Raw genomic sequence first — 15,633 nt, 5'->3', positions numbered from 1 at the left:
ATATGATAGACTGTACAGACATTAAAATGATAGTGACAGAGTGAGACTCCAAAAAAAAAAAAAAAAAAAAAAAGGCCGTACAAAAGGAAAAAGTGAAGAGATGAACATACAGGCAGCCTAAACAAAGTTATCTGTATACAAATTCAACAGAAATGTCAAAGATGCTTTTACTACACAAATTTAAACTTCAAAATTTTTATGGGCAATAAGTAGAATACATACTGATTCCATGCAGAAAACTGGAATGGGCAAACACTGCTAATTAGGAGGAATTCTTCCATCCATGCATACTTTCATTCTACAGATGTTTACTAGAGCATCATCTCTAAGCCTGACCCTACTTGAGGGTTTTCTTCTGGCAGGGCAACTGAACAAAATACACATCTAATACAGTTATTTCTACATGAGTTAAACATTTCCATTTTTTCCACAGCTTTACTGAGGTACAACTGACAATAAAAACTGAATATATTAGTAGTGTACATGTCTTGAAATATGTGTACACTGTGAAATTACCACAAACAGCTAATTAACCTAATCCAGTATGACAATAATATAGACTCTGTGTGTGTGTACATGATGAGAACATTCAAGATCTACTCTGTTAACAAATTCCAAGTATACAATACAGTAATGTTAACTATAGTCATCATGCTATTAGATCCCCAGAATTTAACCACTTTATAACTGAAAGTTTGTACACAACTCTTCAATTCTCTATTACTCACTCTCCATCCAAGGATACTTAGTAAATAAACCCAGTAAGTTATTTCTTCTAAATTACTTCCTAATGAACTAAGTGGGATTTTTTTAGTAAAGATATTGAACAAAAACAACTTGATTGTACCATGTCACATACCTTAAAAAAAAAAATGACATGCAAAAACGTATGCCTGACAATTACATATTGCTCCTTTCACAAAAAAATGTCATTAAATACTGACTTAATAACAGTTCGAAATGTTATGCACTGATATATATGTAATACATATATTACATATATATTATGCACTGATACATATGTAATATATATACATATTCGTAAACAGCAATCATGTTGAAAGCCTAGCCAATAAGGTACTAGGGCCTAGGGGCTGCGTCAAAAGCCTCACCTGTCGAATGATACTCTTCACACAACGTACTGGGAGGCCTTGATAGTTGGATTTGATGATCCACTTGAGGAGATGGTGGCCAAGCACTTCAAAGACCATACAGACATCTGGGACACAGTTAAGGATTGTTTGTGGATGCACTGCCTGGAGTGAGGCAGTTACCGAAAGCAGCATCATTGCGTCACTTGCAAAGCACTTACTACTCTATAAAATACAACATCAACACTATCAATAATACCAAAAGTGAGCAAATGTTGTGTCTCACTTAAATAACAAGCACTGACATTACTAAGCACAGTGGTTTCCCAGTATCTCAGGGAACTGGTTCCAGGACTGCTCTCGGATACCAAAATCCACACATGCTCGTCTCTTCAGTAAACTGGTGTAGTATACATATAACCTATTCACATCCTTCCATATACTTTATTTTTATTTTTTTTGAGACAGACTCTCGCTCTGTCGCCCAGGAGCGCAGTGGCACGATCTCAGCTCACTGCAAGCTCTGCCTCCTGGGTTCACGCCATTCTCCTGCCTGAGTCTCCCAAGTATCTGAAACTACAGGTCCCCGCCACGACGCTCAGCTAATTTTTTGTAATTTTAGTAGAGATGGGGTTTCACTATGTTAGCCAGGATGGTCTCAATCTCCTGACTTCATGATCCGCCCGACTTGGGTTCCCAAAGTGCTGGGATTACAGGCGTGAGCCACCGCGCCCAGCCCATATACTTTAAATCATGTCTAGATTACTTATAATACCTAATACAATGTATATGCTCTGTAAATAGTTGTTATACTCTATTTCTTAATTTCTATTACTTTTTACTGGTGTTTCCCAAATGTTTTTCATCCAAGGTTTATTAAATCTATGAATGGGGAACCCGCAGATACAAAGGGCTAAGTGTACTTACTCTGTGTCATGTATTATTTCACATGTACCCCAAACAACCTTAGGCAATAATGTAATTAACCCCACTGTAGGCATGAGGACATGGCACTTTCTAGGTGTAGAATGCACTTAGAAAGTGCCAGGTGGCTGAGCCACACTACTGAAGCCTACACTGAGCTGCACTCTCACCCATCTCAGCACACTTCCTGGAAATCGGCCTAATGAAACAGGCAAAACTGAAACCTCCTAGGAACTGACATGAAACAAATACAGAGCTTCAGTATCTTAGGTGTCCTAACTGCCTGCCTAAATTTCTACTTGATAAGCTACTTAAATTATAAAATAAAAATTTAGTAAACACAGTTAAGACCTATTTAATCTTTTCCTTTAATAATACCTTATATTATACAACTAGATCAATTTTAATACTATAGGCAGGTGTTAAGAACGTATGATCACCATTTAAGACATGGTATTAAGACTTAATCTATAATAACAACATCTCAGGAATCTGGATTTTCTTTTGTTAAAACGACAAGGTCTCATTATGCTGCACTGGCTGGACTAGAACTCCTGGGCTAAAGGTATTCTCTTGCCTTAGCTTCCCAAGTAGTCAGTACTACAGGTGAAAACCACCATGCCCAGCTTAATTTTTTTTTTGAGACACAGTCGCGTTCTGTCACCCAGGCTGGAGTGCAGTGGCGCTATCTCAGCTCACTGCAACTTCTACCTCCCGGGTTCAAGTGATTCTCCTAGCTCGGCCTCCCGAATAGCTGGGATTACAGGTGTGTGCCACCATGCCCGGCTGGTTTTTCTAGTTTTAGTAGAAACAGGGTTTCAACATGTTGGCCAGGCTGGTCTCAAACTCCTGACCTCAAGTGATCTGCCCACCTTGGCCTCCCAAAGTGCTGGGATTACAGGCATGAGCCACCACACTTGGCCCCAGCTTAATTTTTTTAAAAAACAGGTATTTCAGCCTTCACAACTATGACATCTCCAATTTCATTATATATTCATATCATTTATACAGGAAGATTTCAAATGGCTCTGAAACCTTTTGAGAACATTTTGTTCATCCCTGGAGTCTTACAGTTGACTTTAGAATCAAAAAAGTAGTTGATTTGATCAACTATAATAACTGAATATGCTACATTAAAACAGTATTATTTTAAATATTTTTAGTGAAAAAGAGAAAAATCTTTCTAACCTGTTGAAGAATGTAAGCGCTACAGATTTATGTGCAGATAATCTAAAGCCAGAAGTTTCTTACTATTTCCCAGGATCATTACAAAAATGGCAGATTAGTTAAGGACTAAATTTAGCAGCAGGCATAGGGCGAGGCCCAGGATATCCAAAACATAATCTAAGTCTTCTCAAAGCACTGGCACATCTGGACTATGATGATTACTTAGCATTTTGCTTCAGAGTAAAAATACCCACTAGAATGTATATTTCAAAAACCTCTATTTACCCACGAATTAAGTAGTTTCTCCAAAGAAATGTTCTGTTAGCTGTCCCACGAACGACCCTGCAGGTTGGACACAAAAGAAGTGACTGCTCTGCCGCTATCTACTTACCGATTTATCTATCTAAAGGGAAAAACATACTCAGGAGTTAGCAGAAATTAACTGGAGAAAAAGAATGAGGTAACATTAGCAGCCACTGGTACGTCCTAGTATACTAAAGATGAATTTCTAAAAGAAATATGAGGGATTTTCAAAAAGTTTATGGAAAATGTGTATTTTGAAAACACTATGCATAGATTTCAAAAAATTTTTTGCACCAAAATAAACTCATACTAGTTTGTTAACATATCTGAACAGGATCTAGTTTGAGGCACTCACAAGATAACATACCAGTTTGAAAAAAGCCTCTACCAGAGCAACATGAATTCTAAAATCGAAGCAATAACAAACATCAAAGTTATGATGAAGCGTGGGTGAAATCACTGATGCTTTATGGTAAGTTTAAGGGGACAATATCCCAAAGAAATCGGCAGTTTTCAAGTCAATAACCCGTTTTAAGAAGGGATGAGATAATGTTGAAGATGAAGCCTGCAGTGGCAGACCATTTGCATCAATTTGTGTGGAAAAAGTTTGCGGCTGGGCGTGGTGACTCACACCCGTAATCCCAGCACTTTGGGAGGCTGAGGCGGGCAGATCACCTGAGGTCGGGAATTCGAGACCAGCCTGACCAACATGGAGAAATCCCGTCTCTAAAAAAAATAAAAATATAAATATAAAATTAGCCAGGTGTAGTGGCACATGCCTGTAATCCCAGCTACTCGGGAGGCTGAGGCAGGAGAATCTCTTGAACCTGGGAGGTGGAGGTTGTGGTGAGCCAAGATTGCACCATTGCACTCCAGCCTGGGCAACAAGAGCAAAATTTCATCTCCCGAAAAAAAAAGTCTGCACCCTAACTGAAAAGGACAGATGACAGAGCAAACAACAGCCAGCACCACAGACATCATGACTGGTTCAACTTACACAATTCTAATTGAAAATTGAAGTTGAGCAAACTTTCCACTCAATGGATGCCAAAACCACTGTTCCCAGATCAAGACAAGAGCAGAGCTTTCAATGGAAATTTTAAACAGGTAGGATCAAGATCCTGAAGCATTTCTTCAAAGGACTGCAACAGGACATAAAACATGGTTCTACAGTATGATCCTGAAGACAAAGCACAATCAAAGCAATGACTACCAGGAGGTGGCAGTGGTCCAGTCAAAGCACAAGTGGACTAGTGAAGAGGAAAGGACACTGCAATGGTTTTTTGGTATGCTGAGGCATGTTGCTTGTTGACTTTATGGAGAACCAAAGAACGATAACACCTGCTTATTAAGAGAGTTTTTTGAGAATGTCAGCGAATGCTTTAGCAGGAAAATACCTGAGAAAACTTCTACTGGGAGTCCTTCTCCACCATGTAAATGTTCCTGTTCATTCCTCTCATCAAATGAGAGCAATTTTGTTAGAGTTTCAGTGGAAACTCATTAGAAATCCACCTTATAATCCTTATTTGGCTACTCCTAATTTTTGTTTCCTAATCTTAAAAAGGGCACCCATTTTTTCCTCACTTAATAATGTAAAAAAGATTGCACTGACATGGTTAAATTCCTAAGACCCCTGGTTCTTCGAGGAGCAACTAAATGGCTGGTATCATCATATACAAAAGTGTCTTGAACTTGATGAAACTTATGTGAGAAATAAAGTTTATGTTCTTTATTTTTATCTTTTAATCTAGTTTTTCTATGAACATGGTGACATTCCCTCGTATAAAAACCTTCTCAAATATATGGAGTGAAGGAAATGCTTCCCTAGTTGATCATGACTTAGTAGATGCATAAACTGGATGTCATTCTGGAGTTTAAATCTGGGGAAAAGCCTTATCCTTAGGCTTCTGACATTTGTGAAAGTAAAATATCAAAATGGTGGATCTGTTCCAAACATGATATAAAGAGCAAAAAATCTGAGAGAAACCAGAAGACCACAGCTATTGACACAACCTAGCACCCATCAGTCACGTGCCTCTGAGTAAGTGGTCCAATTTTCTTGAACCTTGGAAAATGAAAGTACTGCCTACCCCAGGCACACAAAGGGCTATCTCAGAGGATCCAACACCCATATGCAGAAAAAGTATTCAGGAAACTGAAGGCATTATCTCTTCTCTTCATTTTTGCTTTCTTCTCTGAGCTACAGGTTTTGGGATACTTTGCTCTCTGTCACTTCCCCCTGGAGCTACCCTTTGCCAACTCCTCAGGTAGAGGAAGGATAACATGCCAACCCTTTCTACAATCCTAATTCACTTCCTCCTGAGTCCCCATCAAAACCAACAAGCACCCACATAACTTAGTAGCATGGTCAAAACTGATATTCTCAAAAAAGAAAGAAAAGTCAAGAGACACCTTCGCTTGTCTTCTTCCTAGACACACTTCCAAAGATAACTAGTATTAGTGACAGGTGAAGCCAGCTGGACTTCCTGGGTCGAGTGGAGACTTGGAGAACTTTTCTGTCTAGCTATTGGACTGTAAATGCACCAATCAGTGCTCTGTGTCTAGCTAAAGGATTGTAAATGCACCAGTCAGCACTCTGTAAAAACGCACCAATCAGTGCTCTGTGTCTAGCTAAAAGATTGTAAATGTACCAATCAGCACTCTGTAAAAATGCACGAATCAGTGCTCTGTGTCTAAAGGATTGTAAACACACCAATCAGCAATCTGTAAAAACACACCAATCAGCACTCCGTGTCTAGCTAAAGGATTGTAAACACACCAATCAGCACTCTGTACAATGGACCAATTGCCGCTCTGTAAAATGGACCAACCAGCAGAACATCGGTGGGGACAAATGAGGGAATAAAAGCTGGCCACCCAAACCAGCAGCGACAACCCGCTCAAGTCCCCTTCCACGTTGTGGAAGCTTTGTTCTTTTGCTCTTCATAATAAAATCTTGTTGCTGCCCACTCTTTGGGTCTGCACCAACTTTAACAGCTGTAACACTCACGGCGAGGGTCTGCAGCTTCATTCCTGAAGTCAGCAAGACCACAAACCCACCAGGAGGAACAAACAACTCTGGATGCGCCACCTTTAAGAGTTGTAACACTCACTGCGAGGTCCGCGGCTTCATTCTTGAAGTCAGTGAGACCAAGAACCCACCAGAAGGGAAGGGACACATTAGGAATAAGGCCATCCTTTTTAAAACACATGAGAAACAACTAAACTTATAGCTGACCAAGAAACACTTTCCTCTATTAAGAGTCACTAACTTCTGTCAGGATAATTCAAATACTCTGTGTATCATATTCTAACAAGAAAGATAAAAATGTAAATTGAACAAATTAATCTTAAACTGAACAACTAAAGTAAGTGAATACAGACTTAGGAGTAAACAATATTGTTAAAAATGATTCAAATATGTCTTTAAAAATTCATTTTTGCAATACCAAGGAAATCTGAATGAAGAAGTCTCCAATACCAAGGATACCTGATGCGATATCAAGAAATTGTTAATGTCTTTGGTGAGTTTTATGGTTATGTTTAAAGGTTCATATTTTTTCAAAGATTCACAAAGACATTCGTAGAAGTAAAAGGACATGACTTCTAGGATTTGCTCTACAATAATTGAGCAAAAAAAGATAGATGGATCAATTATGGCCAGACCAGGACAATTATTAAACTTGAGGGACAAATTTACAACGATTTACTGCAGTATACTCTCTCTTTCATATAGGTTTGAAATTTCTCCCAATAAGTTTGTAAAGAAAAACAATAAAGGTATTTTCTATCAAGCACTGGCTTATCTCAGATATATCAAGGAGTATAGAAAATGCATCATTTGCCGGGCGCGGTGGCTCAAGCCTGTAATCCCAGCACTTTGGGAGGCCGAGACGGGCGGATCACGAGGTCAGGAGATCGAGACCATCCTGGCTAACGTGGTGAAACCCCGTCTCTACTAAAAAATACAAAAAACTAGCCGGGCGAGGTGGCGGCACCTGTAGTCCCAGCTACTCGGGAGGCTGAGGCAGGAGAATGGCGGGAACCCGGGAGGCGGAGCTTGCAGTGAGCTGAGATCCGGCCACTGCACTCCAGCCTGGGCAACAGAGTGAGACTCCGTCTCAAAAAAAAGAAAATGCATCATTTTACCTTTCCTAAACTTTTGCAATATAGATAAGTGGGAATAAAATCAAGAAAACCAAAATATTTCCATATTCACCTGACAGAAAGATGAGCCTCTGGGGACAATTACTTGAAAGGCTCAGTTGTATAATTCTGGAAACAGAATGTGGCAACTACTAGTACTATTCAGAACTAAGAGCAGTCAAGTGCTACCCTGGGATGTGGACATTTACAGAGCACTTTTCCTTTTATCTTAACCAATGCTCCATTCTCACATGGTGCTTTGCAGCCACTGGGGCACACACAAATTGTCCTTGCGCACTGGTTTTCGAAAGTTTAAAACACAAAGAAGTGTTGCTGATGTATACTTTTACTTACCACTACAAAAAAACTTTACCACAATTAACAGGAAAAGATCATTAATTCCACACCAAAATTAAGTCAAGTTGTTGTGTTAAAAGTAAGTTTCTAAGATGCTACTATACCAAATACCCTGAAAAGCCATGCAAACCATCCTAGGTGGACCACTTTATAATACTTGACAGCGTTCCTAGAGAGTTTATGTTGAAGGTGATACAGCAGAAAACAGAGATTATAGGAGCTTGAAATATTTTCATTTGTTAAAAGGTAAAAATATAAATAAATCAGGAAGTAAAGGATACGTATCCCATTCATGCCTGAAATCTTGAAGTCGTCAATGAGCTGGACCACCATGTCTTTGTTTGGGTCACTGGGATCACTTTCTCGAACCTATGCCAAGAAAAAGGAATGCGAGAACACCGAGTTTAAGACAAAGCACGTTTTCCCATTATAACAGCAATACTGTTTAAATACAAGTGTGTTTTAAAATAAAAAATCATCAAAAAGTTATAAAGAATAAACTTGATTTATTTTCATTTTTATTTTTTATTTTGAGACAGAGTCTTGCTCTATAGCTCAGTCTGGAGTACAGTGGTACGATCTCAGCTCACTGCAACCTCTGCCTCCCAAGTTCAAGTGATACCCATGCCTCAGCCACCCAAGTAGCTGAGATTACAGACGCCCACCACCATGCCTGGCTATTTTTTTGTATTTTTAGTAGAGACGGGGTTTCACCATGTTTGCCAGGCTCGTCTTGAACTCTTGACCTCAAGTGATCTGCTCACCTTGGCCTCCCAAAGTGCTGAGATTATAGGCATGAGCCACCATGCCCAGCCAAACTTGACTTTAATTTAGTATTACCCAGAAAAACCTTTCTGTAAAATTTTAAGTAATTAAATTTTCTTATATCATTCACATTTTTAAAGTACTTACACATTTGAGCAATTTTATTTCATCCAAGGCTGTCTCCGTATAATGCTGGGCACTTTTTACAACTTTCATTGCAACAAATCTTTTCCCCCTTTAAAAAAAAAAAAGTATTTATATTATCAGTGAAAGAAGTCATTAGTATTCAGGTTGAGCATCCGTAATTGGAAAATGTAAAATCCAAAATGCCCCAAAACCTAAAACATTATGAGTGTGTCGACATGACGCCACAGTGTAAAATTCCAACTCTGACTGCAATCAAAACTCAGTAAAAGCTTTGTATGTTGCATAAGATTATTTAAAATGTTGTATAAAACTGCCTTCAGGCTATGTATATATGGTGTATATGAAATACAATGAATTTTGTGTTTAGATCTGGGTCACATCTCTAAGGTCATTGTGTATATACACAAATATTCCAAAATCCAAAACACTTCTGGTCTCAAAGCATTTCAGATAAGGGATATTCAACTTATATGAGATCTATCCAATAAACAAAAACATAAGCTTTCCTTTAAAATAGTACTTTTCAAATGGTGGGGCCACATTAAATAGTTGTATGGGTCAAGACAGTCTCTTTTATGCTTTGTTGTTTTGTTTTTTCCCTAATTAAAACAAGACTAGAAAAATACCAGAATTATCACAAATATTACTCACCAACCTAATAGTGAAAACCACTCTCCTCTAACACTTTTGTTTCAGAACACACACACATACGCACAAAATACATGTGTGTGTATATATATATGCGGAGTACCAATGAAGCTTCTTACTATGTGTCATCGCTTTGAAAAGTTAGAAATGACTGATTTGAAAAGCCTATACACTGAAAAGCCTATACTATACATTATGTTTGTCTGATATGGATGAATTACTAGAAAAATAATATAATCCCAATGTAAAACAATTTCAGTGAATTAACTTTGAAATAAAGCTGGAAGCAAGTAATATTTTAAGATTTCAAATGAACTTCAAACTAAGGCAGTGGGGCAGAAAGGAATCTAGCCAGCTGAGGCAGGCCTGTGCTAAGCACTTCACATACCTCAACAAAGCAGTGGTGACCCTCAGCCATACCTTCTTAGAACACATATGTTGAACTACTCCAGGAAACAAATGCACAAATGACAAAGAACACTTACTGCATATCCCAGCACAGCCAGACAGTAGAGAAGTGCCCCCATCCAAGCTTTCTAATAACATGATACCGGCCATTGAAGAGGTCTCCAATTTTCACTGGATGATAGCCACCTTAAAAAGAAAGAAAAAAATTCAAAATACTGGAAAAGTAGTAAAAACACTTCATCTCTTTTGTCAATTCTTGATATCATTAAAGAAAGCTCTACATAACACACGCAGACTAAAACACGTTTACTAATACATTTTTTTTCAGGAATATCTTTCAACAAGAAAAAGTGTTGGCTGGGCGTGGTGGCTCACACCTGTAATCTCAGCACTTTGGGAGGCTGAGGCAGGTGGATGACTTCAGGTCAGGAGTTCGAGACTAGCCTGGCCAACATGGTGAAATCCGGTCTCTAGTAAAAATACAAAAATCAGCGGGGCGTGGTGGCGAGCACCTGTAGTCCCAGCTACTGAGGAGGCTGAGGGGAGAGAATCACTTGAACCTGGGAGGTGGAGGCTGCAATGAGCCTGAGTGAAAAGTGTGCAACTGCAATCCAGCCTGAGCAAAAAGTGTTCTATCGATTCCTATTAGACTTCTTGTTTTAATTTAAGGAGGCAATGAACCATCCAGCACACCGTAACAATAACTTAAGGTTCCCTATTTACTTATTTTACTTACTTATTTTTAAGACAGGGTCTCACTCTGCTGTCTAGACTGGAGTGCAATGGCAAGATCTCAGCTCACTGCAACCTCTGATTCCCAGGCTCAAGAGGTCCTCCCACCTCAGCCTCCCAAGTAGCTGGAACTACAGGCACACACCACCATGCCCAGATAATTTTTGTACTTTTTGTAGAGACAGGGTTTCATGACATTACCCAGGTTGGTCTTGAACTCCTAGGCTCAAGCAATCCGTAAGTCTCCCCTCCCAAAATGCTGGGATCATAGGCATGAGCCACCACGCTTGGCCAAGGTTCTGTATTTCAACCTAGGTGTGTACGTTATGCACACACCAGCTCTTGGTATTTAAAGACTTTTTTCTCCTAAACAAGTTAAATTCAAATCTTTTTGGATATGTACAAGAAAACTGACAAAAATAAACAATCTTTGCTCTGTATAATTCTGCATGCATCAATAGTTTATTCGTAACTAACTAGAAACTGTACAATGCATGTCTTAATTTACGTTCTAATAGGGTTTGTTCCTCTCATCACTATTCTGCCAACTTCTAACTCCTGCCTGGAAACATTCCTTACAAATGAAGAAATGAGGCGGGGCACAGTGGCTCATGCCTGTAATCCCAGCACTTTGGGAGGCCAAGGTGGGCAGATCACCTGAGGTCTGGAGTTCGAGAGACCAGCCTGGCCAAGATGGTGAAACCCCGTCTCTATTAAAAATACAAAAAATTCGTCAGATGTGGTGGCAAACGCCTGTAATCCCAGCTACTCAGAAGGCCGATGAAGAAGAATTGCTTGAACCCAGAAAGCAGAGGTTGCAGTGAGCCAAGATTGCACCATTGCACTCCAGCCTGGGCGACAGAGTGAGACTTCACCTCAACAAAAAAAAAAAAAAAGAAAGAAAGGAAAGGAAGAAAGGAAGAAATCAGTTATAGAGGGATAGAGGACACCCTATTAAGGTAGATTCTTGAGGGGAAGTAGGGTGTCTCACTGATATCTGGCACGAGAAGTTCTTTGCTTTCCATTTTTAAGCAAAATAAGCAAGCTACAAACTAGCGCAGATAATATGGTATACTTTTTGTGAAATACAGAGGATAAGATTTTAGCAATGGACATTCCTGGGTATAAAATTACTCTTACTCTCTTTATCTATATTTTATTCTTTTTAGCTATGCTTTTTCAATTCCTTCAATTTTTCTAAAACAGTATTTTACTACTTTTTTACATTGGAAACAGATTTTAAATTCTTTTAACATTTGCTTTTTAATTGTAAAGACATCTATTTCTCTTTTAATCTGCAGAATTCTTACAAATTACTCAGTAAAGATGTGGATGGCTTGTGCCTCGTCTTAAGAGGTCTAAAGCAGGTGTAGGAAGTATCTAACCAGATCCTTCAATATATTCCCAGGGGGCTCTCAATAACACGTCAAGAATATATTTATGAATATTTAAATTGTGTTGGATTATTCCTATGTGAAGCAGGAATGTGACCAGCTACTGAGTTCCTGAGATTCTCACCCTTCTATTGCCTTTGCACTTGCTTTTCCTGGATTTGAATCTCAAGGTGTATGACAACATTTTGGCTAAATATATGAACTAAATGATAGTGAATTAGGAATAAAATGTATTATTAAATGTCTTACTACTTAGAAGATTAAACTAAAATTAATTAAAAAGATGAGCTCTGAGTTTATAATACAGTTATTTATTTATTTATATTTTTTGACAACTGAGTTTTGCTCCATCACCCAGGCTAGAGTTCATTGGCCATCTTGGCGCACTGCAACCTCTGTCTCCTGGGTTCAAGCCATTCTCCTGCCTCAGTCTCCCGTGTAGCTGGAATTACAGGCTTGCACCACCACACCCGGCTAATTTTTGTGTTTTCAGCAGAGTTAGGGTTTTGCCATGCTGACCAGGCTAATCTGTAACTCCTGACCTCAGGTGATCCACCCACCTTGGCCTCCCAAAGTGCTGGGATTACAGGCATAAGCCACCGCGCCCAGCCTACAATACAGTTTTGAAACCATTAAAATTAACATTCAAAGCAGGAAATGAAACTGTTTATCCGGTATGAATTAGGAACACTGTGCTAGGCACTTTATTTTCAAAACCATGTTCCATGAAACAAAAATAAACTATAATATACTGCAGGTGTTCGATAGGGGATCAGGACAGTGGGAAGGAAGAAGGGAGAAGTTCTGTTAGAGAAACGCAGTGTTGAACAAAGAAAACCAGATTTCTTGACCATAGGCCTAATGTTTTAATACAGAGTGAGAACCTTTAAGAGAACAGAAAATGCTGCGTATTCCTGACATATGTGTTCATGGAATTATTTCTTCAGAGACCTAGTTGCATTTTATAACACAAGTATTTAGGAAAGACTGATCTATCATAATTCTTGAAACCACTCTACAAAGTAGATGGTATTATTTTTACACTGCTACAGAGAACACCAAGTATCACAGATTATGAAGTACTAGGTTCAGGGCTAGAAACTAGGTCTGACTCCAAAACCCAGGTTTTGTCAACTAGTAAGAAATACACTCCAATTTTAATAACTAGAGGACTGCTTCCTGGTCTTAGTACACAGAAAACATGGGATGTCTTAATTAAAATCTATATACTACTTAAACATACATTATTGCTAATATTTAAGTCTCTAAATTTAAAAATAATTTATGCATAAAAAGAAATCTATATCACACTAGTACATGTTTCAGATTCAAATTCTCAATTAGCCAAAGTGTGTACATGTGAGCAAAAACAGAGGAGCACTATTTCCAATGTAATCACAGCATAAGCACAGCAGCTTCTTTTCTCAAGGGCTTTGAAAGCTAACAACAACAAAATTACTAGTGGAGTACGGTATCCCTGAAGCCCTCAGTCTAGCTAAAACTATTATCTCTATAAAAAGGCAAACTACACAAGAGATGGGGGCTAGCTCTGTCACCCAGGCTGGGCAGTAGAGCAGCACGAACAGGGCTCACTGCATCCTCGAACTCCTGGGTTCAAGCAACCTTCTCAACTCAGCCTCCAAGAAGTATATACCACCATGCCTGGCTAGTAATAACATTTTTTTAAAAAAAACAACTATAAAACACTTACTTCTAATTTTCAAAATGTGATATACACAATTTCAAGTCTATGTATATTCTCATATTGTAACTCCTGGTTTCCTACAAAATTAGTATCTTCTGACCATTCATTTTTCATTCCCTTCTCACATAATGGCACCTTGCTCACAGGGCATCTCCTCTAACATCCATACTGCCAGAAGAGTGGTCCCTATCTCCATGCACCAGACCACACTAACCTAACTAACACCCAGGGAATCAGAGAAAATGAACACTCCAGTAACTCCACCAGAAATGACCCCAATTCCTTGGGCTTAGTTAACTATGTGCACTATAATGGCTATTAGCAATGGGCACCCCAAGGTGTACCACGTTGCCCAGCACACAAGAAAACAAGTACAGTTACTAGACAAAGACTCAAACTTTATTCAGTTCGCTGCTTCACCAGAGGACAGAAAAGGAGTATGGGACAATAACAGTGCTATGGACCCTGCTAACAGCATTAGGCAGGGTGCCAGAAAGTCTCAGGTACTTGAAGATCACCATGACTTAAGGGTTTGGTGGATACACCTGTGCACTTCACTATTTGTACTATTTAATATAAAAACCATGCATTTATCAAACAGTTGTTTTTCTTTTTTTTGTTGTTTTGGCTTCTCAAAAAACAAATCTTAGCCGGGTGCAGTGGCTCACACCTGTAATCCTAGCACTTTGGAAGGCTAAGGCATGAGGATTGTTTGAGTCCGAGAGTTCGATACCAGACTGGGCAATACAGTGAGACCCTGTTTCTAAAAGAAAAAAAAAAATCTTATCAGATTACAAACACGAAGAGATCAAGAATGAACTGTTAAGTAACCATTAAATTCATTGCTCTGGTTTCTTCTACTTCCATGCCTCCAGCACAGCCAAGATTTCTGTAACTAAAATTCTACCTAAGATAGTAAAAAGAATCCAAAGAAGAAAATGTTAAAACTCTCCTTTTTCGCTATTTGGGTGACTTGCTAGCCAAAGATAAAGATTCCCTTTTCCTTGTCTAGCAAAAAATAGATTCTATTTATAGAGTTAACCAGAAGTTCAGAATTCCATGACAGGCAATGTTCTGGAAGTATTTTCAACAAAGTCTCTTTATTTTCTTAATAAAGATAATATTAAGTGTCACCCGAGCTCTGCTGAGAGTGGTTTCTCAGTCTTCTGATTGGGCGGTGTCTCTATATAACCACTGAAAACTTTCAAAGTGCTAGGGAAAGCTGAGAATCACCCCCAACACACACAATGATTGAAAAAAGGGGGAGCCAGGCGCAGTGGCTTAAGCCTGTAATCCCAGCATTTTGGGAGGCCGAGATGGGTGGATCACGATGTCAGGAGATTGAGACCATCCTGGCTAACACCGTGAAACCCCGTCTCTACTAAAAAATACAAAAAAAACTAGCCGGGCGAGGTAGTGGGCACCTGTAGTCCTAGCTACTCGGGAGCCTGAAGCAGGAGAATGGCGTGAACCTGGGAGGCGGAGCTTGCAGTGAGCCGACAGCGGGCCACTGCACTCCAGCCTGGGTGACAGAGCGAGACTCTGTCTCAAAAAAAAAAAAAAGGGAGGGGTGGAAAAAAGAAATTTGTTCACAGTAACGTAACATAAAGACACATTCTGTGTCACTGAAGATTTTAATACTTCCTTCCCCCAAAATTGATAAAATAAAAGCAAGCAGACATAAAATCAGTAAGGATATGGAAGATTTGAACACATTATCAACCAGCTTGACCTAATTACCACTTACAGATCACTACACTCAACAACAAATACTCTTTTCAAGGACACACAAAACATTTACCAAGATACATAATGTACTATACCATAAAACAAGTCTCAATAGAAA

The 15,633-nt window shown here is 39.1% G+C and overlaps 1 protein-coding gene across 3 annotated transcripts in view; it reads right to left on the bottom strand.

Annotated features, from left to right (window-relative positions):
- The window catches only part of SRPK2 (SRSF protein kinase 2), a 213,454-nt gene that overhangs the window by 53,059 nt on the left and 144,762 nt on the right, over window positions 1-15,633 (bottom strand). For all 3 annotated transcript variants that reach the window (XM_012000364.1, XM_012000366.1, XM_012000365.1), the window contains 4 exons: window positions 10,034-10,142; window positions 8,901-8,988; window positions 8,270-8,357; window positions 1,113-1,219 (listed from right to left, as the gene is read on the bottom strand). In XM_012000364.1, the coding sequence (XP_011855754.1) occupies window positions 1,113-1,219; window positions 8,270-8,357; window positions 8,901-8,988; window positions 10,034-10,142 (392 nt within the window). The remainder of the gene's footprint in view (window positions 1-1,112; window positions 1,220-8,269; window positions 8,358-8,900; window positions 8,989-10,033; window positions 10,143-15,633) is intronic.

The sequence above is a fragment of the Mandrillus leucophaeus genome, unplaced genomic scaffold, assembly GCF_000951045.1.
Source record: "Mandrillus leucophaeus isolate KB7577 unplaced genomic scaffold, Mleu.le_1.0 Scaffold627, whole genome shotgun sequence".
Lineage (NCBI taxonomy): Eukaryota > Metazoa > Chordata > Mammalia > Primates > Cercopithecidae > Mandrillus > Mandrillus leucophaeus.
The sequence above is the reverse complement of the archived record's forward strand: the minus strand, read 5'-3'. Positions and strand labels throughout refer to the sequence as shown.